The sequence below is a fragment of the Alosa sapidissima genome, chromosome 1 (assembly GCF_018492685.1).
Source record: "Alosa sapidissima isolate fAloSap1 chromosome 1, fAloSap1.pri, whole genome shotgun sequence".
NCBI lineage: Eukaryota > Metazoa > Chordata > Actinopteri > Clupeiformes > Clupeidae > Alosa > Alosa sapidissima.
The window spans coordinates 14,591,794-14,618,354 of NC_055957.1; the positions used below are offsets into that span (position 1 = coordinate 14,591,794).

The 26,561-nt window shown below is 38.7% G+C and overlaps 3 gene segments (V, D, J or C); all 3 read right to left on the reverse strand.

Moving 5' to 3' along the window:
* Nucleotides 1–2,372: 2,372 nt before the first annotated feature.
* On the reverse strand, nt 2,373–24,706 carry LOC121719752. The segment is given in 2 exon segments: nt 2,373–2,779; nt 24,684–24,706. Coding segments are annotated over 2 exon segments (327 nt in total).
* Nucleotides 9,786–11,053, reverse strand: LOC121718924. The segment is given in 2 exon segments: nt 9,786–10,183; nt 10,824–11,053. Coding segments are annotated over 2 exon segments (360 nt in total).
* LOC121719267 lies at nt 18,469–19,197 on the reverse strand. The segment is given in 2 exon segments: nt 18,469–18,816; nt 18,902–19,197. Coding segments are annotated over 2 exon segments (348 nt in total).
* Nucleotides 24,707–26,561: the final 1,855 nt, after the last annotated feature.

Sequence of the window (26,561 nt, forward strand, 5' to 3'; positions counted from 1 at the left end):
AAGTGCATCATAAGGTAGACTAACACATTTTGATGTTAACTTTTTACTTTTACTGTTTGCCGATGTTAATATTCCCGAAAGATTACATTTGCTTTGTGCAGTTTTGCACACAAAGCATTCTGTGTTGAGCATTTTGTAGATGTCATGGGCCTAATTCTGTAGATATCATGGGCCTAATTCAACAAAGTACAGATGAAGGACCTTGCCTGTTTAAAAACCTCACAGCCATGTTGTGTAATGTTGATTGGCCACCGTGGAAAATACCCTGATACATATGTATATGTACAGCACACCTTTCCTCTGTATTAGCATAATTTCTAAAGTGTATTGATATTTATTTGTATGAGTTACTGTATAGTTTAATAGCATTTATTTCTGGTAACAGCCATGGGTTACTGTACAGTTTAATAGCATTTATTTCTGGTAACAACCATGAGTTACCGTACAGTTTAATAGCATTTATTTCTGGTAACAGGTGTGACCACAGTCAGTGTTCAACTCCAAACCTCTGATGACAGGCAACTGTTATGAGAACACTAACAGGAAATGTCTTACAGTAGATGTCTGTTGGCATGAAAGACAAATTAGTTTTTGTTCAGCTTCTTGCTGACTTTGTATCACTGGGTAACAACCCTCAGGGCACAGTAGTAGAGAGCTGTGTCTGCCAAAGTCACGCCATTAATAATGAGTTCAGTAGATGAGTGCTCCGTAGTAACACCAAACCGTTGGTCAGATATATGTTCATATGTCAAAGATCGAGCCCCTTTCAACAGTAAATACTGTGGAGCTTCATTTGGATGCTTTCTGTACCAGTAAATCCAAATGTTACTGCTGCTGGCTACAAATGTGCATTTCATTTTCACTGAGTCCCCTTGAGAGAGAGTGAGAGATTGTCTGTCTCTCGGGATCCAATCTGTCAGCCATTATGTCTGAAATGAAAATGAATAAAAAAAAAAAACAAATGAAAAAAAAAAAATCCATGGATAATATCAAACAATTCAAATTAGAATTATGGCTACTAACCCCAACAGTACCATGTAACAATACAGAAAGAATAAAAATGATTTCTTGAATAATTATTTCTTTGGTTTGTTTTACAGTTTACCTGTAGACATAAAGAGGATCAGAAGAAGTGTTTTATCCATAAGTCTGATGCAGCAGCAAGTCAGTAATGTGCTCTTTCTGATGTGCTATTGTGTGTGTTTATCAGATTGTCTGCTCACTGGAGATGAAACAAGACACAGGAAATGTATCTGTCACCAGTAAAAAAAAAAATATCATAGCCTGTAAAATACTGCACACAGCTAAGAGATCCGAACTATCGATGGAAGACTTGGAAGGGAAGCAGATCAGGGAAGTCTGTTCTCATGTCTTTTACAGATATATGGGTCACCTCACCCATTTAACACTCTAGTTTATCACCATGTTGTTATATAATCTATTAATATTCTCATGTTTTAAGGGACCGAATGCTGTGAATTTGGCCTTGAGCACATTCTATGAAATATGGGCCTTTAAGTATAGCTGAAGGACTCGACTGACCTTCGGTCATAGTTGTGAAGAAGTCTCTCAGTAATGCTGGAGGTGTATCCTGAGGTGTTGTTGGGTTGGGTATTGACATGTGTCCCATTAATCAAGTGTAAGTTTAGGGAGGGTGGATATGGGATGCTAGACAGCACCACTGGCAAGGCTATTGGGAACTTACATTCACAGGTGAGGGTGCCCATCTGACAAACCCCATTAATCAAAAAGATATCTCACCAATTCCAAATGATCAGAATAAACATGACTTATCTTGATCCCTGGGAGGTTTTGAATGAGAGGTGGAGTATAATTTTATATACTCAGTTTCTTTGCCATGCATGACACATCATTATTATTTTCAGCAAACAGTTATTGTGTGCACATCCCACCTTCTGGCAGGTGCAGGACTAAAGTTGTTACTTACTCAATTAAAACAATATAATGTCCGCAAAACTGCTTTTGACTCCCATATATTTAATGCACAACAGGCAACGTTTCGACCCTGCTGGGTCTTCTTCAGGCAAAAGACATCATTATTATTTACCATGTGATGTGATATGAACTGATTTCACCCCACCAAGGTTTGCAGTGGCATTGCAATGTGAGGACACTTCTATCCCTGGAGTGATTGGTAAAATTAAACATTATACAACCTTAAAGCAGATTTGGTTGAAAATAACTGGGTTTTCCATTTGTTTATCTATAAGTTGTATTTTTGGAACTTATTTTGATCCATTTAGTAGATGGGAACTGAAAATTAAACCAGTGGCTGTATGATCCTCTCTCAACCAGAATTAAAAGTCAGTAAAATTTCATACAGTAATTTAGTGATGTGTCACTTGGTATTACTCTGTGACTTATGTAGTGTTTTTGGAAGGAGCGTTAGTATTATGAGTACAGTAGAGACAGAACTTCCTGTTAGGTTTTTGTGTGACAGTTAGCTAGTTAGTCTTCACTGTGGGCCTCAGGGCACAAAAGTAGAGCACAGAATCTGAAAGTTCAGCAGACGAGAGATCCAGATAGAGTTTGTCTTTAGTCATTCTCCCAAACAAACGAGGGTCCACATCTGATGTCTGATTCTGCCCGGCAAAGGCAAAGGTCATAAGATGCTGAGGAGCTGATTTTGGATGCTGTCGATACCAAAACATGTTGGGTGAACCTAAATAAGAGTAGCTGCATGAAAGGGTTAAATCGGATCCCTCCACATCAGACACTTCAGTCCTGTCTGGAGTAATATCATTCCCATGAGTGAGTCCTATGAGAAGAAAAATAAATAGAATTTTCCTTATTAAGAACAAAAACTATATTAACCATGTAGCAATGTTGCCGTATGACATTCATTCAAGCTCAGATATGCTTATTATTTATTATTACACCAAATGTCATGTGAAAATTACATTTAAAAAATATTATCTGTACCTGCTATGGTCGTGAGGAGTAGCACTAAGTAGTGAAGCATAGTGAACTCAGTGAAGATCACGATAGGCCCTTATTGAGCTCAAACTCACATTCTCATCTGGGTGGGAAAGTTTTTCAGAACACATCCTGTCAGCTCCTCCTCCTGCAGAAGTGGCTGATGCATCAAATCAAGCATCAGCTGAGCTGCTGAGGTGGGGCTACTCAGGAATACTTTAAGTGGACTAACAGACAATGTGTACAGAGTAAGCTCTGTACATCATCACAACTGTGTTCATTTTGTAATACCAATACCTCAAATATCACTTTTACAAAGATCAATATTACCATGTCAATGCAGTCTTTACACTGTATATTATATTAAATGTTGTATGAGTATTCAGATTATAAATGAGAATGTTGCTCTTTTTTTATTTTTTTATTTGGCCTCTAAAGTGGCCTCTTGCTCATGTTGTGATAATATGAACTGATATAATTTGATGATGATGCATATTGTTTTATAACAAACTACATCATACTACATTTCTACATTTCTTGCACCAATGCTGCACCATATGCTAATGTACTTATGCTGATACAAAAGTTAAACTCGTCTCTTTACCACGCTGTCTCCAAGAAGATATAGGTACCCCTTATTAGTCATGGTTGTACTCAAGTCAAGTCAAGTCAAGTCAAGTTTATTTATATAGCACATTTCATACACAGAGGTCATTCAATGTGCTTTACATAAACAAAACCAAACGATAATAACAAATAAAAGCATAGAAGGGCAATATAGTCAAAGAATAGTTAAAAGGTAAAGATCATAATAAAAGGAAAACATAAAACACAAGGTAAAATCATTTAAAAATAAAGAATAATTAGTAAGCAAAAACAAAGGCAAAAGTAGTAAAAAAAGTAATAAAAGACAAAGTAGAATAATTATCGAGGCAGATTCAGAATTTGTAACTCGGCACAGTTAGCAGAAAGCGTCTGAGAACAGTTTGGTCTTAAGTCTAGATTTAAAACTGGCTACAGTTGGGGCCTTTTTAATGTCATCCGAAAGTTGGTTCCACAGCTGAGCCGCATAGCAGCTAAAAGCTGCTTCACCATGTTTAGTTCTAACTGTAGGTTTTACTAGCAGGTTTTTCACCTGGGACCTGAGAGGACGAGAAGGTGTGTACTGCTGAAGCATGTCTGACAAGTATTTAGGTCCTGCTCCATTTACTGATTTATAAACAAGCAATAGTGCTTTAAAGTCAATTCTGTGACTTACTGGAAGCCAGTGCAAGGACTTAAGAATTGGAGTAATGTGGTCAGTTCTTTTAGTTTTTGTTAGAGTCCTAGCTGCTGCATTTTGTATCACCTGAAGCTGTTTAATAGTCTTTTTAGGAAGGCCTGTGAACAGTCCATTGCAGTAATCAACCCTGCTGGAGATAAATGCATGAATGAGTTTTTCTAAGTCATGTTTTGACATCAGCCCTCTGAGTTTGAAAATATTTTTGAGGTGGTAAAAAGCTGATTTAGTTATCGCTTTCATGTGGCTGTTGAAATTTAGATCACTGTCAATTAATACACCAAGGTTTTTAACAGTATCCTTTGCCTTCAACCCTTTTGTGTCAAGGAGAGTGGCAACCCTAAGTCTTTCCTCATTTTTACCAAATATAATTACTTCAGTTTTTTCTTTGTTCAGCTGAAGAAAATTTTGAGACATCCAGGTGTTGATTTGTTCTATACACTGACACATAGATTCAAGAGGACCATAGTTGTTTGGTGATAGAGCTAAGTAAATTTGTGTGTCATCTGCATAGCTATGATATGAAATCAAATTATTTTGAATGATTTGTCCAAGTGGGAGCATATAGAGGTTGAATAATAGTGGCCCCAAGATCGACCCCTGGGGAACACCACAGGTCAAGGACGTTGGTGTTGAGGTACAGTTTCCGATGGCAACAAAGAAGCTCCTTTCTTGTAGATATGATTTTAGCCAGCTGATAACTATGCCTGTAAATCCAACCCAGTGTTCTAGTCTGTGTAGTAAAATATTGTGATCAACAGTGTCAAATGCTGCACTAAGGTCCAGTAGCACTAGGACTGATGTTTTACCTGAATCTGTGTTGAGGCGTATGTCATTGGAAACTTTAATGAGAGCTGTTTCAGTGCTGTGATTTGCCCGAAAACCAGACTGAAAGTAATCAAAATACCCATTTGATGTTAGGAAGGTGGTTAATTGATTAAAGACTACTTTTTCAATAATTTTGCCAATAAAAGGTAGATTGGATATGGGCCTGTAATTGTTTAGCATGGAGGCATCCAGGTTATTCTTCTTGAGAAGTGGCTTTACAACAGCTGTTTTCAGTGACTTAGGAAAAGTGCCAGACAGCAATGATACATTTACAATTTGAAGGACATCCGCCGCTATGAGGTGAAAAACTGGTAAGAAATTGGTAGGCAGAGTGTCTAAGACACATGTGGAAGGGCTGAGATTCTGTACCGTTTTTTCAAGTGTTTCGTAGTCTATCAAGCTGAACTCTGACATCAAGTTTAGTTTCCCTCTGTTTGTTGCTGGAAGTTCAGGTTGTTGAATTTGTAATTGAGCAGATATGTTGAGTCTGATTTTGTCAATTTTACCTTTAAAAAAAGATGAAAACTCATTGCATTTATTAGTTGAGAGAAGTTCAGGCGCTAATTGTGAGGGGGGATTTGTTAACTTATCAACAGTTGAAAATAGAATACGAGTGTTATTTGAACTTCTATTGATAATGTTAGAAAAGAAAGACTGTCTTGCTTTGCATATTTCAGAGTTATATGTGCGGAGCATCTCTTTATGGATTTCATAGTGGATCTGAAGTTTGTATTTACGCCATTTTCTTTCAGTCTTCCTACACTCTCTTTTTAGAAGTTTAACTGCTGGATTTTGCCTCCATGGTGCTTTCTGTTTGTCCTTAACTTTCTTGAATTGTAATGGAGCAATGTCATCCATAATGTTTGCCATTTTTGCATTAAAGTGATCAAATAAGTCTTCAGAGTCTGACAGTTGACTTGACTTTAGTGAAAGTGCTTGCTCAAAGAGAGCACTTGTCTGATCATTTATGATTCTCCTTTTTACCATCATAGCTGTGTTTTGAGTGTGTGGGGACATAGACACATCAAAGAACACGCAAAAATGATCAGATAAGGCCAGGTCTTTAACAGCTGTAGAGACATCGAGACCCTTTGTGATAACAAGGTCGAGGGTATGGCCGAGAGAGTGTGTTGGCCCCTGTACATGCTGTGTTAGGGAGAAAGTATCGATTAGTGCAATGAATTCCTTGGCATAATTGTTTTCAGGATTATCCACATGCAAGTTTAGATCCCCTGATATAATAAGACAGTCATACTCTATGCAAACAACTGATAGCAGTTCACCTAGCTCTTCAAGAAAAACTTTAGCTGAATGTTTTGGAGGCCTGTAAATTGTCAGTAATAAAATCTGAGGAGAAGACTTAATGCATGCACACAGATATTCAAATGAAGTAAAGTCACCGAATGACGACTGATTGCACTGAAAAGACGTCTTGAAAATTGTGGCTATCCCCCCACCTCTTTTATTTGCTCTGGTAGCACTCAAAAAACTGAAGTTTGGGGGAGCTGATTCGATGAGAGTAGCAGCACTGTTTGCTTGATCTAACCATGTCTCAGTTAAAAGTAAAAAATCAAGGTTGTGTGTGCAAATTAGATCATGAATTAAGAATGATTTGTTTGAAAGAGATCTGATATTTAGGAGTGCTAGTTTTGTTAGTTTAAGTGTTGGGGAAATATGATCCATGGGGGAAATCTGAGGTTGATGTGGTACGGGTAGGAGATTGGACTGGTTTACCCTATAAGCTCGATGCATTTGTGTTCTATTTCTTGTCAATACAGGAATAGAGAATGTCATGGGCTTACTGGGTCCCGGCATGTTCTCAAAACTACTGTCAGTACCATTTATATTGCAGGGACCCTGAGAATATCATGCAATACAGTCATCATATAATTGTCCCCTGCTGCTGCCATCTGTATTTTCCACTGCACATTCCATGCTATATGCCGGCTGAGAAAATGAACTAAGAGGTTGCTGCTGCTTAAGAGATCCTTCTAAACGGGGAGGGGGAGGGCGAGGGGGTGGAGGTGCCCTTCGCTTCTTTGGTGCTAATGATCTTGGGCTAGTAAAACTCTGCATGGCTACTGGTAGCAGTCTCTCCATTCTTGCAGGGAACATCATGTGCTTGGGTGGGGATGGTGATGGGTATTCAGGGGATCCTGTGGAGTTTGAGTGGGTGGTGGGATGAAGGGGTGGGGATGGGGATGGGAGATTAGGGGGGTCTGTGTGGCCTGGGGAGTTTGATTGGGTGGGGACGTGATTGGGTGTGGGTGGTGATGGGAAATCAAGGAGGTTGGGGTTGAAAATTGATCCAGAGTCTCCATCTGCCTGCTGAGGTTCTGGGAAGTTTGTTGCAGATGCTCCGCTTTCAGCATGTATTCCAGTAGTGTATTCCATGTTGTTGTGTCTTTGTGGTGACAAGGAGACGACGGAGGTGGGGAGGGGTATTGGTACTGGTGTTACAACATGACCCTTCCTTTCTGATATCCTCTCAGCAGCTTTGATAGGTGCTATCTCCTCATGCTCATCACATCCATTTGTTTGCTGAGATTCCAGGGAGTTTGACGCCAGTGATTGACTTTGAGTCATTTTAGCAGCACCCATCTTATCTTGTCCAGTGGACATGGCTTGGCATTGTTGAGCTGGTTGTTTATGTTTCTCCAAGGTCTGCATTTCAGTGGAGGCTAGCGGGTGGTTATCAGAGGGCCCCACAGCAGGGGAGGTTGGGCATATCTCTGTTTCAGCCTGTGCAGAGTGTTTTGGTTTAGCTGAGTTGTTGATGTCATCCGCTTGTTCTGTCTGTATGGCCACTGAGCGCTTATCAGAGGCTCGGCTCAAGGTTGGCAGAAAAAATGTTGGGTGCAGGAGAGAGAGGTGATAGTATTCGGTTAAGATCTTGGCCCCAGTCCAACTCAGCTCTGTGCTATTTGGTCTGAAGTATTCCCTGCGATTCCAAAAAAGGTTAAAATTGTCAATAAAATTCATCCCAACTGAAAAGCATGTTTTTGCGAGCCAGGTGTTTAAACTGAATAGTCTGGAAAATACAAGACAAGATTTCCTCCTCTCACCTTAGTGTCTCAAACTCACATTGGGTTGTTTTAAGTGCTGTGAGAGATATACATTGGTATGATGCTATGTAAATAAAATTAAATGGAACTGAATTGCAGAATACATTCAGAAATGCTGCCATCCAGTGGCCATATACCTTATTACTCCATAACATCCACGCCATCAGAAGAGTAACACACAGGGACAAATCCAAAACATGACTTAATCCCAAAATTTTCCCAGACATGAAAATATCAAAATCACGTGTCTTGAGTAACCTTTTTAAGTAATCAATTATTATGACCGCCGCTCAGCGAAGTGGCCATAATTTTCATGAAAATGTGGGTGAAAAGGATGTTCGGTCACAATTGTGACCATTGGCAAATAACATAGTCATATTTTAGGGATTTTTATTTTTGACACATTTCAATGTGCAATCATCTAATTTCCAATAAATTCCGGTCAGGGATGATATGGGGACATTGTACCAGGTCTGTTCATTACATTTACATTTTTATCACAATACAATACTCAATATTGCCTCTGCAATTCTCTATCATTTTCTAAGTGTGCCGATTTTTACAGTGGATGGGATATTGTTGGGAAAAGGGCTGGGAAATATATTTTCTGATAAATTCAGCCAATATGCTTTCAACAGGCTGACTGGCAAGTTGATTATACTCCCCACAACTTAGTTTATATGTGACATATGTAATACTTAATGAGGACAATGATTTACTGTTTTTGAGGTACAGTACTGTATGATTGTAAAATATGGGCAGTCAGTTAGATCTGAGCAGAGTCAGACACTTGCAGATTCTGGATTGTTAAAGGGACAGATTTCACAGTGGTGTTGAGTTGAGCTTTAAGTCTTCCTTTGAGTCCATCATTGACCCCTATCTCTGAAAGAGTATCTCTGCAGCATACTGTATATCGAGGGAAGTCATTTGCTTGAAATTTGTACCAAACTGGTAGCCTGTATTAGTCACATCATATTTACAGCTGAGTGTCACCAATTCACCCTCTATGCTGACTACCTTATTTGATGGCTGATCAACAGAGTCCTCCATCCCTCCGTCAACTGTAAAAAAACAGACATCAGACATTTTACAAGATAAGAAAAATGCCCAGATTGGCAGATATTAACTTAAGTACTGAAACATTTAACAATTGAAACTATCAATCAATCACTAACGTGAAGCTGGTTGGAAAAGTTTACTTACCGGTACCACAGTAAGAAACAATCAGAATGTGTAATATATTGTGTAATATATTTCTCCAGAGGGTCATGGCTATTCTGTGTAATGGCACTGGAGCTGTCTAATGTCTTTCAGCTCTGAGACACAAATAAACATCTTCATCTAATCAACATGTAGTGTTAAAATGTCGCCCCAGCCTGGTTCCCAGTGATATTGCAGTCCAAGTGCAGCTGAGTTTTCTAGTATGACATACAGTCAAATACATTTTATATAAAACACTGAATGTGAGCTACAATTGTACAAAAAAAACATTGTTTTACATGTTATGATTTAGTATGACTCATTGGCTCCTGCAGAGGTTCAGTAAACAGGGGTTAGAGAATCAATTTAATGGATCATGAACATGAATGTAATCATAATAAACATAAATAAACTTGTATGTATTCATTTGATGACTTTAATCTATGTAGGTTTAATTCCAATAAAGAGGTTCATGCAGACCTCTTTATTGGAATGTAAGATATGGTGCATTTTATTCCATGTCTTGTCATGTCATGAAAGTTCTTGTACAACAGTTAGCACATTTCCTTCACTGTGGGCCTCAGGGCACAGTAGTAGAGAGCAGAGTCTGTGAGTTCAGCTGCAGTGAGTTCCAGGAACATTTGACTTTTCTCCTTATTCATTCTCCCAGAGAATCGAGGATCCACATTTGATGTTTCTGTCTTATCACTAAGGATGAACAAGAGAAACTGAGGTGCTGATCTTGGGTACTGTCGATACCACTGTAGATCGTCTCCAGAGCTGTAACTAATGCTGCAGGAGAGGGTTAAATTATGTCCCTGAATCATGTTGAGTTCAACACTGTTTGGAGTGATTTTGTTCCCATGGGCGTTACCTGAAAAGAGATGGTATGTCATATTTCATCATCATCATCATCATCATCATCATCAAACATTGTTTAATCAGGGGAAATTGACTGAGCATTAAACTCTTTTACAGCAATGCTCTGAGTTTACAAACAAAGAATCTAATAAAAACAATTATGTGCTGGACTGGAGCGGCGTCACTCGCCAAGCCTAGCACAGACAGACGAACAAACAAATTAAACAGCAAACAAATCATTAATCAAACAAAAATAGGCCAAAAGGAGCAGCACATCTGCCCAGCGCCCCCGTTACTAGCCCCCCTGGCATACAATACATTAATACACAAAACAAAAGATACCAGATGGAGCAATGTAGTCGCCAGCGTACCCGTGACACCAAGACATGACAAATATATTTCAAAAATAATAAACACAAACAAAAGATGCCAGATGGAGTGGCATAGTTGTCAGCGTACCCGTGACACTAAGGCATACAAGACAGACAACAAACAAATTAACAAATGATAAAAAGTAAAAAAAAAAGACAATTAAAAAGAAAAAAATATATATTTTTATCTGTTGTTATGTCTCTTTCTCCATTATTTGACAGAAGTGCTAAATTCTGAAAGTTCATAACGACCAACAGCATGCCACAAAACATTGTGTTTACCTGAGAGGTCCATAAGTAATATGCCTAGAAAGAAAATCATTTTGGAGGTTTGCAACTGTGAGGTCTGCTAAAGTAACACAATTTGAATGTCAGTCCTGTGAAGACAAGTTTCCCATGGGTAGGCATTGTGACGTCATCATGATCTTCTCTCTCTAGCTCCTCCCTCCTGGCTCCAATACAAACAGAAATTACTTTGTGAGAGCGTTATGGATTCAGTTCCACACTGTATGCATTGGAAAGTTTTTGCAATAAATATTAATAAATGTATGATAGATGTTCGCTTGTGAATTTGAATGAAGTGCTTTATTGGTCTGAACATCTTAAAAGGTCATGCTTCATGGCAGGCAAGGTTTGAAAACCTGTCTTTTGATGTATGCTATTCGGTATCTACAATGTAGATACACAAAAATGTAGTTGCACAAAAATAAAATCTATTTTCCAAAGTACGTCTTTTTGAATTATATATATATATATTTCAATTTCATAAAGAGCACCATCTGACACTGTGAGGTTCAGAGACATGAAATTAGGAATCAAGCCCAATGTCATTGTTTTCCTATAGGCATAGTTTATGCATTTATTTGCAATAGTCATTGCCATTGTTTTCGTTTAATATCAACAATCTGTGCTACCTTGCAGACAGATGAGGATCTACAGCTGAGGTCTGGTTTTGCCCCAAATACTGATAAGATACTGAGGAGCAGATTTTGGATGCTGTTGATACCAAAACTGGGTGTAGTAGTAGTATTAAATCAGACAACCCTTGAGCAGAGATCTCAGTGCTCCTCCTAGAATGATGCCAGACTCTGAATAAACAGAAATTCGTCTGGAAAGAAATTAAAGAACATTCTACATTTTGATTCATCTGCATGATTTTTTTGTTTTTGTTTTTGTAAATCTGTCATAAAAAAATAATTATTATATCTAAAAGGTTATTGGGTTTTGGTTACCTTGAATACAAATGAATGAAGTGATCACGCATATGTTGTTGATCATAGAGGTGAGTTAATTCTTTATTTATGACTATATGTGCAGCTTGGATACTGACAGTGGTGACACCAAAGTCATTTTAGGCAAGTCCCTGCACTCGGCGTCCATATTGTAATGCCTTTTGGGCACTTATCAGGCATCTCTTTCAGACAGAAATGCCTGTGTGCAAGGTTTCACGAATCACGTGAACACACAGATGTATTCACCTGGAATATGTGTAGGACTGTCAATACGACTGCCATGTTTGCTTAACAAACTAATCCCATACATTTTTGTATGGGAGATTCTTTTAGTGCTGTGTCTCCTCAGTAGAAAGTCTCTGATGACACTAGTACTATATAACATAAGATTTGAAGGCCATAACAATGTTATCCACTTGATGGCATCCTACTCAAATGCTTTGAACAGGTGGGCTACATATTTAAATGGCATATTTGAAACTGTAACCTACTTTCCAGAGAATAATTTCTATTCAACCCCTGAAGATTTGTTTAATTATATAAATGTTATATGTTATATGTTATTTGTTATATATAATTGTATGTCGTATTGTATAATAATATATGTTATATATAATTATATAATTGTATTCAATTAGTGTTCTGTGTCCCTGCATTTCAGACAACAGAGCTGCAAAATCCCTCACTGTCTGTCAGGTTTTTGTACGGCAGTCTGTGGTTTAGTGTCACTGTGGGCCTCAGAGCACAGTAGTACAGTGCAGAGTCAGAGACTTGAACACAGGAGATGTCCAGAAACACTTGAGTTTTCTCTTGGTTTAGTTTCACAAGCAGGTGAGGATCTTCTTTTGATATTTGGGGTTCTCCAGTGCTGTGTAGCATGAGCAGGAGGAACTGTGGAGCTGATCTGGGATACTGGCGATACCACTGGAGAGTATATGCTGAAGAGTAGCTACAGGACAAGGTTACATTAGATCCTTCCTCTGGCGAAACTTCAGTTCTGTCTGGACTCATTTTCTGTCCTGTGCAAACACCTTAAAAAAAAAAAACATATTTGAAATGTTTGAAATAATTTCAAATATTATTCAATAACATAATATGGAATGTTCTTAAATAATTTGATTCTTCATGCCAGTGATGTAGTACTCGAGTCCGGTCTCGGACTCGAGACCGGTCTCGAGACCGATTTCTGCTTTCTCGGACTCGACTCGGACTTGTTCCTTCAAAGACTCGGTCTTGACTCGGTCTCGGACCACAGTGGGAAGAGAAGGACTCGTAATTTCAGACCGAGTCCTCGAGACCAGCGCATTTTTTTATGTTCATATAAAAAAAAAATGAAAATGAAATTTCACGGCGGCCACGTCTTTGCCCCTTGCGTTGGCCTTGGTGCCCAAAGTGTTTCAAAATGTGTTTAAATCGTTCTTCATGATTTTATAACAGGCCAAATACAAAATAAATGTTACAAATATTGCCTAGATATAGGTAAATATTAAAATCAGAGGATATACAGCTGAGTAAGAGTTTGTGAAAGGAGTCTTAATGATCAAAAAATGCTAAGCATGCATCTAGGCTATTTGAGTTTCTTAAAGCTGAGCTGTGCTTAAATTGTTCAATACATGATTCCATAACAGGCCAAATATAAAATAAATATAAATATTAAATATAGCCTAGACATCTAAATATTAGATGATCAGATGATTTACAGTTCTATGTAATATGTCATGTTTCATGTTTTTGTAATGTTTCATACAGTGATGCAGGTCTACTGCTGTGAATAGGCTAAATACAACTTTGATTATTTTTATAGCCCACTACTGTATAGTTAACTTTGGCCTTGGTGCCCTGACATGTGGCCTTTGTGCCCCCCACCAAATATGCCCAACTGAAGGCCAAGTGGCCTTGCCCATAAAATGGTGAAATTCCATGGGCCTAACTGTTGATTATTAATTGGGGTGATATTAAATCATGAATATGAAAACTGACATGTTTTTATGGTCTTGGTCTCGACTCGGTCTCGACTCCTAAAGGACTCGGTCTCGACTCGGACTTGCTTCCTCAAAGACTCGGTCTTGACTCGGACTCGACTGTATTTGAAAACCAACGGACTCAGTCTCGACTCGGTCTCGACCCTTCAAAGACTCGGTCTTGTCTCGGACTTGGCATAGGCGGTCTCGTCCCCATCACTACTTCATGCATCAGAATGCAGAACCCTGTTGTAGCAAATGGAGAGAGCAGTGACACCACCTGGTCCTGAATCTAAGTCTCCATGCAGGCACTCAACTTGCAGCTTAATAGCATCGCCAAAGAGCCAGGCCCGTTGGTAAGGTAGTCAGAGCGCATACTCAACTGTAGTGACGGTACTCCCTCACACCTGCAATATTTACATTTCTGCCCATTTATATGATACCTGTTAGGATGTTGAGCCAAAGAACTCTGTAGAGTAGCATTGTTAACGTCATTTCCAAAAAACAAATACAGCTTGAACTGAACCCTTCAAACATGTTTGCAAGGCCTACAACCCGACTGAGGAGACAAAATGTGTCTTCTATGCTCCTCCTCCAGTCAATGCCCACATACAGTAGCAGAGTCAGCAGCAGAGGATGCTGATTGGAGAGCTCTTATACTGACAGTGATCATAATTGAACCAATCACTCTGCACTCTGATATAAGTGTTACAAATGTTACAATAAGAAAATTACATTTACACATGTATTCATTTAGCAGACACTTTTATCCAAAGTGACTTACATGTTGACAATTTGGAAGACTTCTCATTTTCTTGTGTATTTGTGAAAAGAATGTTTGATGTATATATTACTCACACTTGTGCTCAGTAATCCTTTTTTGTGAATTACTTCAAATCAATTGATTTGTTAACAACGATGAGCCCCCACAATGTTGAATGAATAAACAAATAGATAGATAAATATCTAATTAGATAATACAAACGGATATAGTTATGATTATGAATAGCTTAGCTTGTTTTAATAATCAAATAATGTCAATCACCAAAAACAGCTGAGAAATGGCACCATGTGAACTCCTTGATTATGATTAATGCTGATTAAAAGACTCTTCAAAATGTTCTTGAAAGTGTGGACCATGACTTTGATGCCATTTAAAGGTACACCAGGCAACGTTTTCGAGTTAATTACTCATCTTCGTAAGTCGGTATATGGTTAAATGACTCGTTACAGGGCGAATGAAGACTCTCTCGCCCGCCCCTACTGCCTGTAGGAAGAATATCCCGCTTGCAAGTTCAGTGTATCGTACCCGCCGACCGAAGCAGGATCAGTTTACAGCACAGAGGCAGGCTAACGAAATGCTAGAGATTGTTGCAAACGTATGTATAATGGCAGCGAAAAATAAAAGCAGCGAAAACCCTTGATGGAAGACGCAAAGAAAAGGAAAAGAGCTTCAGACCGAGCGAGGGGGAGTTTCGTAGAGAAAAAGCATCAGGTTTGCCTGGTGTCCCTTTAAATGAAATGGCATTTGAGGCACTTGCAGACTGCATGCCAGTATTTGCATTTAAGGTGTAAGTGTGAGTAGAGAGTTTTTGTCGGAGGGTTGAGTGACATTGTGGAGCTCAGGGAACAGAAATACACAGCAGTGTAGACAACAGAGTCCAACACTTGCAGACTCTGGATGGTCAAAGGAACTGTTTTTGAAGTTATGTTGAGTGTTGTGGAATATGACAGACGAGGGTCCACATCTGACGTCTGATTTGGCCCAGGAGAGAACATGCAGAGACGATGCTGAGGAGCTGAGTTTGGATGCTGGTGATACCCCTGTACCACTGTCAAGACTGTGGATTTGAGGAGGAGTAGCTGCATGAAAGGGTTAAACCAGATCCCTCCACATGAGAGACCTCAGTACTATCTGGAGTAATCATATCAGCATTGATGAGCCCTGCCAGAGGAAAAGAAACAGAAATGTATGTAACCTGAAATATGTAAATATAACAGCTATGAATGAGAGTTGTGCATATATCAGTATGCATAATACTGTATGTGCTGCTTTTTTCTTTCTCATTCTTTAAAATAATAATAATAATAATAATTTTGCTGTGTAATACTATTGCAAATGTAGAACTGCTCTTACCTAAGAAGGCTAAAAACAGTAGCAGTGCTACAGGAATCATCATGGTAATGTCCACAGTGTAGTTCATGAGGCAGGGTGGTATGCAGATCTGCTTGGATTCAGTTCTTCACCTTCACTTAAATCTGATGTCACCATGATGCTGTCTGTTCAGCTCCTCCTCTGACTGGTAGAGGGTTGGTGAACTTCATAAAATCTTTGGTGATAAGGATAATGATAAAACTGAAAAAAAAAAGTTCCCATCACTTTTGGAGACATCCACATTATAATATGCCCACTATGTTTTGAGTTATGGTAACAATAAACTGTCTGAGTCACACTAACATAAACTCTGACCTCTGATTTGAGTCAGATGGATTACTAAAATAGAGAAAAACACTATAATACATGTAATGTGTTTATTCTGAAAAATCACAGTTGAGAGAGAAAGAGAGATTTCGTATTGGTATGTTCATGAATTGTACCATTTGTAGCACAATCAAAAACAGTTTATACTGTAGTTTAGACAATTGTCATGACAAAAGATGTGTCATATGTGGCCTCCTGTTAGACACAACTGTGAGTGTAATTTTAGTTTTTGTACAGTGTTGTTGGGTTCCTGACACTGTGGGCTGCAGGGTGCAGTAGTAAACAGCAGAGTCTGAGACTTCAGCGAATGAGATCTCCAGAAACAGCTGTTTCTTCTTACTGTTCACTTTAACAGACTACCCATGGATTGGTGGATCTGCTTTTTGTGTGTGAGTTCCTGCAGTCAGACAGTACAAGAAACAAGCTGCGGGGCAGACCAGGTCACGCCCACCCATTCGCCAGGTCCTTCTGATGGCATGTGAATATCAGGGCCCTATCATGACAGTCATCGTCACTCGTCAAAAGCTTATTCAAATTTAGTAGGATGTCCAGTCCACACTGGGAGGGTTTTCGTTATCAAATGTTGAGCGCATGGCGCAACAAGGTGTTTCTCAGTTTTTTTTTAATCAGTCATGGGTGTGTTTTGGGCCTAACATCATTTAAACCAATGAGAATGACATCTGTCATTCCCTTTAACGGCGCAAAGCACGATATCAAATAAATTCATCGGTATTTTGACATTCAACGGCGCATTTGAAGGAGGCTGCTTACAAGACCGTATGGAATAGTAATCCCACTAAACCAGTGGTTCTCAAACTTGGGGTCGGCAAAAATATTGGAGCGGTCGCGAAATGATTTGCATTTGATTTTTTGTAAAGGTTTTTAGTCAAAGGCTCCCATTGACATAATGCCTTTGATGTTGACCTATACCTATGAGAGAAGACATTTTCTGCCTCTGCTTCCAATCCCCATCTCACAACATTTAAAAACCAAATTATGTCGGTTAGAGAGAAGGGTGTCACGAGACTTGGCCCATGTTTTTTGGGGGGCAGCCAGACAAAACGTTTAAGAACCACTGCACTAAACCATGCTTTACTAAAACCTAGCATAGCCTTCACGCATTTGCACTCCTCTATTATTTGAACTCATTGGCAAAGTGAGTTCAAAGAGTTGCTTATATCTTGTGACAGTGCGTCTTCAGCTGTGCTCCATACGTGTCTCTCGCCTCTCCCCTAATCACTTTTAACCGTCATTACCAATTTGCTAATGAACCTGTATTTGGTTAATTAGAAACATACTTACCTGAAAGGCTAAACGTACCTTAACGTTACCATAACTTGTGAAAGAAAAATTATAATTTGTAGCACTTACCTGTGTAATTTGTATTTATTGAAGATTTACCTTTTCTTCATTAAATTCATCCAAATACGACACTCCGCCTGTTCCTTGGGGAGGATAATGAGGAAACGACTTGCTGTTTCATGCTAGATGAGAACAGTGCAGGTTGAATCTAGCCCGGTAATGACATGATGACCTCATTATAGCCCACTGAAGTCATAATTCGATAATGTCTAAGGATCGCCACTGGTGTAATTGATCAAGCATAGATCATATTCAATATTATTGGTGGTGCTAAGGTGGTGGGGGGTTCCCAAATCAAAGTATGCTTAGGGCCCCATAGGACCCCATAAAGCCGGTTCTGCCCAAAAGACTCTGGAAAATAAGCTGCAGTTGTGTAAGAGTGACTCTGTATCTTTTTTCTACAAGAGCACGAGAGGAGTAGAAGAGCGGTAGAGAGCTGTTTCTGCCAGAGCCAAATCTTCAATTATGAGTTCAGTAAACGCATGTTAGAGGTGGGTAATGTTGACAAGTACAAAGAGTACTGAACCAGTGGTAAGGGACACCTTTAGGACACCTTTATATAGAAGCCATTGAGGTGCCTGATCAGGATATATACCAGTGTCAAATAAACAACAATAATAAAAACATTATGTTATACCATTGAATATTGGACAAAAAATGAATGTATTTGAAAGGAAAATGACACACCAAAGTCAACAGTTTGACAAATGCAGTCAAATATATCAGGTAATTTGTATTTTGTGTAACAGTTTATTACAACAGCATGCATTTCAATGATGCAACAGGTGTGACCACAGATGCTATTCACCGGAAAACCTCTGATGGTGTTAAACTGATATCAGAGCACTGAGAGAAAATTACTTTGATCTCTGAATAAAAAGTATCCTATTTAAAATGTGAGTTTTTGTACAGCTTCTCTGAGTCTTTGTATCACTGGGCTACCCTCAGAGCACAGTAGTAGAGAGCTGTGTCTGCCAGAGTCAGATCTTTAATGATGAGTTCAGTAAATGTTTCACCAGTATTAGAGGCAAATCGTGGGTCTGAGCTCTCATCACTACCGTATGATCGAGCACCTTTCCATAGAAGCCATTGTGGTGCCTGATGAGGATACTGTCTGTACCAGTAAAGGTAAACATAACGGCTGCTTGTCTCATATGAACATTTCAGGGTAACTGTTTTCATTCCTTCTGGGTGACTTACACGGTCCCGATCAGGATCAATGCTGTCAGCTATTATTTCTGCAAACAAGCACATTAAAGAAATCAAAATCAAAATGTGCATCATAAAAAAACATGAGAAAAAAAGAGAAAAAAGTCAGTTTACCAGTGATGATAATGAGAATCAGAAGTAGTGGTTTGCCCATGTCCCTTCCAGATCAGTTGTTCTTGGTATGTGTGTGTGTGTGTGTGTGTGTGTGTGTGTGTAATTTGTTGTCTGATGTGCTGCTCTGTGGATGACTGAAAGTGTGTCTGTAGCTACCTTTTAAAAGAGAAAGGAAATGCATCAGGAAGTTACACTCTCATGTCACACAGCACAACAGCATTATTACACTCATTAACGATTTCTCTTCATTTAGTGGGTCATGACTGAACATGTTGTACATTTAGTGAGGGTTTTTAAAACACCTGTTCAGTGAAAGCTTTTTTTTTCAGTCTTTTTTTTGGTGTTTTTAAAAATGTGTTTTTAAAAATTGGTGTTGAATCATTGCCGTCTTGAGAAGTTTCAATACTACATTTAAAACATTACAATTAGGCAAAAGGGGCTGGATGGCGTCATGTAACTTGAAGTGATGTAAAGCAATACTGGATGACATCACATTTTTGAAATACTGTATGTAAACAAAACGGCATACATACCTTCTAAAATTCCCCAAAGCTCCCTTCCCCCAAACTCAAACGGTCTGGTTGGCAAATGCAATTCGCACAATTGTGCACTCAGTGAAGTGAGTGAACTGATTCATGAAAGATTGATGTGACCTTAAAGCTGCAATTGGCAAGATTTTTTTGATCATATTCACTGAAACCGACACTATGCACCAATAGAAGAACATAAACCAGCCGGTTTTAGAAAAAAAACGCACTTCTACCTCCACCTGTTATTTGTTTTGCAAAAATCCACAGCTCCCAGTTCTTCGGGTCAAATCAGAGCAGGGCTGTGTGAGATCTGACGGTCAATCACAGTCTGGTGCAGTCAGGTGCGCACTGAAGAGCACAAACTCGATGAGAGGGTGCTCGGTGGTAGTGGGGGAGGGGCATGAGAGTTGTAAACATCGAAAATTTTGGCTCCTCAAGTCCCCTCAATCTATCAGACTTCCCAACTGCAGCTTTAATGTGGGTACTGTACCAATAATGGACACAATTTGCTTGTTTTAATGGCACAAAGAATTAGTAATCTGTAGATATGCATTTAGAATTTATAGCAAATTATTTTGCCTATGGGTTGCTAAAATGAGAGACAGCATCGTTCTGCTATAGTCATATAATTGAACTGTGATGACAGCCAACAAACAATGCAGCTTATTATGCTGTTTTTATTTTCTCTCTCTTTCACTGTCTTTCACTGCCTCTAGTGTCATGTTTTAATACTGTGCAATAATTGTGTAACCTCATCCCCTGGAAACAAGATAGGTTGAGTTAAGTTAAAGTCTGATTACACTTTACTTGAAGGTATCTACATTAGAGTGACATGCCACTGTCATGAACGTGTAATAAACATTATGAACAAGTTATTATTGTAAATGACATAACACTTCTCGCTTCTGTCAAGTGTAATTCGGTTTTTGTTATGATAAGTTAGGGTTAGTGTTATGACAGTGTCATGTCACTCTTATGTAGATACCTTCAAGTAAAGTAGCAAAAGTCTTTGTGCCGCTGACCAACACGTTTAGACAACTAAGGAAAGAGGTGATACCCTGAGATTGCCTAACAGATGATATTCAGTGCCACACAGATGCCACAGTCTCTATTTAGAGATAGGCTAGCTAACAACAGGCATTTACATTGTCAGTGTGACATGTTGGTTCACCTGCTGGATAAAACAGGTGCTGGAGAAAGTGATATTGTTATTCCCTTTTCCCTTTTGCTTACATTTTTGCCCAGTACATATGTTTGTTCCTTGCAAGCACTAATAATATTGTGGTGTAAAATGGTGAGAGTGACGGAATCTATGTTTATATTATAAGCATAGATTCCGTCACTCTCTGCCTCACCATCAGACGAGGATCTAGTACATTTGTGCATTTTCTCTGAATATGTTTTAACTAAAATCAATTCAGTGTAAATTATGTTTTCCACATTTGAGTCATTACCATTTTCAGGTGTCTCTTGACTAAGACAGTTTTTGTATGAGAGCTGAGTCTGCAGCTGTCACTGTGGGCTGCAGAGCACAGTAGTACACAGCAGAGTCAGACACTTGCAGATCCTGTATGGTCAGATTAACAGCTTTTGTGTCTGTGTTGAGTGTAGCATTGAATCTCCCCTCAAAATCTGGGCCATTGTCTTGTCTAAGAGATGTTTTCAGTAGAATATATTTTGGGAATCTGTTTGGTTTCTGCTGGTACCAGAAGAGATACTGGCTGCCTGCTAATGCAATGGTCTCATACTGACAGCTGAGTGTCACCATGCTGCCCTCCAGACCCGTCTCATCTTTAGGTTGAGTAACAGAGTCCCCCACTGCAGAGCACACTGTGAAGACAACAGAGCCACATGAAATACCAAAAAGATTGAAAAATATGATTAAACATTACAGTATATACTGTATCTTGAATTTCCCCTTGGGGGATCAATAAAGTATCTATCTATCTATTTATACTGTATTTTAGGATATTTCTTACCACTGAAATAAACAGCTAGAATGAATGCCTTTATGTAATATTCCATGGTTGAACTGTGGTGACTGGTTCACTTTGGACTCTCTGGGTCTCCTTCAGTTCTTATATCACATTCTGACACACACATATGGTGCATTGGAGCTTCATTCTGCAGGTTTTGGCATTACATTTGCGCCCCCCTCAGTTCACAATGAGAACAGCACAAAGTACAGAGCGACAAGCCTTATCAAATACATCAATGGACTCTTTTCCAGACCAACCTGCAGAGAAAATTCATTCAGTTATACATTTTCAGCCAATATCTATGTGCTATACAGGGCAAAAGACATTTAAACATTAAAAACACTGAAAGAAATAAAAAAAAACATTAAGATATTATAATAGGCAGCAGCAATTATAGGGTTAAAAAAGCAGCTAGCCAGGTTTTAGTCTGCTAAAAAATTAATGTTTTACGTTTTTAAGAGAGGACATTCCATAAGGGGCAGCAGAGAAGAAGGCCCGATCACCCATTGTTCTAAGTCTTGTCCTGGGGGTGTGGAGACGCTTTGAGTGAGTAGAATGGAGGGATCATCTTGAGATTAGTGGGGTGAGTAGGTAAGGGGGGGTATTGCCATGGATGCACTGGTGAGTGAGAAACCAGCAGTCTTATAATACAGTTATGTCCCCTTAGTTTGAAATTAAAACTGCACTCATGTGGTAGACTAACACATTTTGATGTTAACTTTTTACTTTTACTGTTTGCCGATGTTAATATTCCCAAAGATTACATTTGCTTTGTGCAGTTTTGCACACAAAGCATTCTGTGTTGAGCATTTTGTAGATGTCATGGGCCTAATTCTGTAGATATAATGGGCCTAATTCAACAAAGTACAGATGAAGGACCTTGCCTGTTTGAAAACCTCACAGCCATGTTGTGTAATGTTGATTGGCCACCATGGAAAATACCCTGATACATATGTATATGTACAGTACACCTTTCCTCTGTATTAGCATAATTTCTAAAGTGTATTGATATGTATTTGTATGATTTACTGTACAGTTTAATAGCATTTATTTCTGGTAACAGCCATGGATTACTGTACAGTTTAATAGCATTTATTTCTGGTAACAACCATGAGTTACCGTACAGTTTAATAGCTTTTATTTCTGGTAACAGCCATGAGTTATTACAGTCTAATAGCATTTATTTCTGGTAACAGGTGTGACCACAGTCAGTGTTCAACTCCAAACCTCTGATGACAGGCAACTGTTATGAGAACACTAACAGGAAATGTCTTTGATGTCTGTTGGCATGAAAGACAAATTAGTTTTTGTTCAGCTTCTTGCTGACTTTGTATCACTGGGTAACAACCCTCAGGGCACAGTAGTAGAGAGCTGTGTCTGCCAAAGTCACGCCATTAATAATGAGTTCAGTAGATGAGTGCTCCGTAGTAACACCAAACCGTTGGTCAGATTTATGTTCACTTGTCTCAGATCGAGCCCCTTTCAACAGTAAATACTGAGGAGCTTCATTTGGATGCTTTCTGTACCAGTAAATCCAAATGTTACTGCTGCTGGCTACAAATGTGCATTTCATTTTCACTGAGTCCCCTTCATGGTGAGAGATTGTCTGTCTCACGGGATCCAATCTGTCAGCCATTATGTCTGAAATGAAAATGAATAAAAAAAAAACCAAATGAAAAAAAAATCCATGGATAATATCAAACAATTCAAATTAGAATTATGGCTACTAACCCCAACAGTACCATGTAACAATACAGAAAGAATAAAAATGATTTCTTGAATAATTATTTCTTTGGTTTGTTTTACAGTTTACCTGTAGACATAAAGAGGATCAGAAGAAGTGTTTTCTCCATAAGTCTGATGCAGCAGCAAGTCAGTAATGTGCTCTTTCTGATGTGCTATTGTGTGTGTTTATCAGATTGTCTGCTCACTGGAGATGAAACAAGACACAGGAAATGTATCTGTCACCAGTAAAAAAAAAAATATCATAGCCTGTAAAATACTGCACACAGCTAAGAGATCCGAACTATCGATGGAAGACTTGGAAGGGAAGCAGATCAGGGAAGTCTGTTCTCATGTCTTTTACAGATATATGGGTCACCTCACCCATTTAACACTCTAGTTTATCACCATGTTGTTATATAATCTATTAATATTCTCATGTTTTAAGGGACCGAATGCTGTGAATTTGGCCTTGAGCACATTCTATGAAATATGGGCCTTTAAGTATAGCTGAAGGACTCGACTGACCTTCGGTCATAGTTGTGAAGAAGTCTCTCAGTAATGCTGGAGGTGTATCCTGAGGTGTTGTTGGGTTGGGTATTGACATGTGTCCCATTAATCAAGTGTAAGTTTAGGGAGGGTGGATATGGGATGCTAGACAGCACCACTGGCAAGGCTATTGGGAACTTAAATTCACAGGTGAGGGTGCCCATCTGACAAACCCCATTAATCAAAAATATATCTCACCAATTCCAAATGATCAGAATAAACATGACTTATCTTGATCCCTGGGAGGTTTTGAATGAGAGGTGGAGTATAATTTTATACTCATTATTATTTTCAGCAAACAGTTATTGTGTGCACATCCCACCTTCTGGCAGGTGCAGGACTAAAGTTGTTACTTACTCAATTAAAACAATATAATGTCCGCAAAACTGCTTTTGACTCCCATATATTTAATGCACAACAGGCAACGTTTCGACCCTGCTGGGTCTTCTTCAGGCAAAAGACATCATTATTATTTACCATGTGATGTGATATGAACTGATTTCACCCCACCAAGGTTTGCAGTGGCATTGCAATGTGAGGACACTTCTATCCCTGGAGTGATTGGTAAAATTAAACATTATACAACCTTAAAGCAGATTTGGTTGAAAATAACTGGGTTTTCCATTTGTTTATCTATAAGTTGTATTTTTGGAACTTATTTTGATCCATTTAGTAGATGGGAAACGAAACTTAAACCAGTGGCTGTATGATCCTCTCTCAACCAGAATTAAAAGGAGAAGTCTGGAAAATTTCATAATTTAAGATGTGTCACTTGGTATTACTCTGTGACTGTAGTGTTTTTGGAAGGAGCGTAGTATTATGAGTACAGTAGAGACAGAACTTCCTGTTAGGTTTTTTTGTGACAGTTAACTAGTTAGTCTTCACTGTGGGCCTCAGGGCACAAAAGTAGAGTGCAGAATCTGAAAGTTCAGCAGAGGAGAGATCCAGATAGAGTTTGTTTTTAGTCATTCTCTGTTCAGACACTGTTTCAGTTATCTGTACCTGCTATGGTCATGAGGAGTAGCACTAAGAAGTAAAGCATAGTGAACTCAGTGAAGATCACGATAGGCCCTTATTGAGCTCAAACTCACATTCTCATCTGGGTGGGAAAGTTTTTCAGAACACATCCTGTCAGCTCCTCCTCCTGCAGAAGTGGCTGATGCATCAAATCAAGCATCAGCTGAGCTGCTGAGGTGGGGCTACTCAGGAATACTTTAAGTGGACTAACAGACAATGTGTACAGAGTAAGCTCTGTACATCATCACAACTGTGTTCATTTTGTAATACCAATACCTCAAATATCACTTTTACAAAGATCAATATTACCATGTCAATGCAGTCTTTACACTGTATATTATATTAAATGTTGTATGAGTACTCAGATTATAAATGAGAATGTTGCTCTTTTTTTATTTTTTTATTTGGCCTCTAAAGTGGCCTCTTGCTCATGTTGTGATAATATGAACTGATATAATTTGATGATGATGCATATTGTTTTATAACAAACTACATCATACTACATTTCTACATTTCTTGCACCAATGCTGCACCATATGCTAATGTACTTATGCTGATACAAAAGTTAAACTCGTCTCTTTACCACGCTGTCTCCAAGAAGATATAGGTACCCCTTATTAGTCATGGTTGTACTCAAGATTTCCTCCTCTCACCTTAGTGTCTCAAACTCACATTGGGTTGTTTTAAGTGCTGTGAGAGATATACATTGGTATGATGCTATGTAAATAAAATTAAATGGAACTGAATTGCAGAATACATTCAGAAATGCTGCCATCCAGTGGCCATATACCTTATTACTCCATAACATCCACGCCATCAGAAGAGTAACACGCAGGGACAAATCCAAAACATGACTTAATCCCAAAATTTTCCCAGACATGAAAATATCAAAATCACGTGTCTTGAGTAACCTTTTTAAGTAATCAATTATTATGACCGCCGCGCAGCGAATTTTCATGAAAATGTGGGTGAAAAGGATGTTCGGTCACAATTGTGACCATTGGCAAATAACATAGTCATATTTTAGGGATTTTTATTTTTGACACATTTCAATGTGCAATCATCTAATTTCCAATAAATTCCGGTCAGGGATGATATGGGGACATTGTACCAGGTCTGTTCATTACATTTACATTTTTATCACAATACAATACTCAATATTGCCTCTGCAATTCTCTATCATTTTCTAAGTGTGCCGATTTTTACAGTGGATGGGATATTGTTGGGAAAAGGGCTGGGAAATATATTTTCTGATAAATTCAGCCAATATGCTTTCAACAGGCTGACTGGCAAGTTGATTATACTCCCCACAACTTAGTTTATATGTGACATATGTAATACTTAATGAGGACAATGATTTACTGTTTTTGAGGTACAGTACTGTATGATTGTAAAATATGGGCAGTCAGTTAGATCTGAGCAGAGTCAGACACTTGCAGATTCTGGATTGTTAAAGGGACAGATTTCACAGTGGTGTTGAGTTGAGCTTTAAGTCTTCCTTTGAGTCCATCATTGACCCCTATCTCTGAAAGAGTATCTCTGCAGCATACTGTATATCGAGGGAAGTCATTTTCTTGAAATTTGTACCAAACTGGTAGCCTGTATTAGTCACATCATATTTACAGCTGAGTGTCACCAATTCACCCTCTATGCTGACTACCTTATTTGATGGCTGATCAACAGAGTCCTCCATCCCTCCGTCAACTGTAAAAAAACAGACATCAGACATTTTACAAGATAAGAAAAATGCCCAGATTGGCAGATATTAACTTAAGTACTGAAACATTTAACAATTGAAACTATCAATCAATCACTAACGTGAAGCTGGTTGGAAAAGTTTACTTACCGGTACCACAGTAAGAA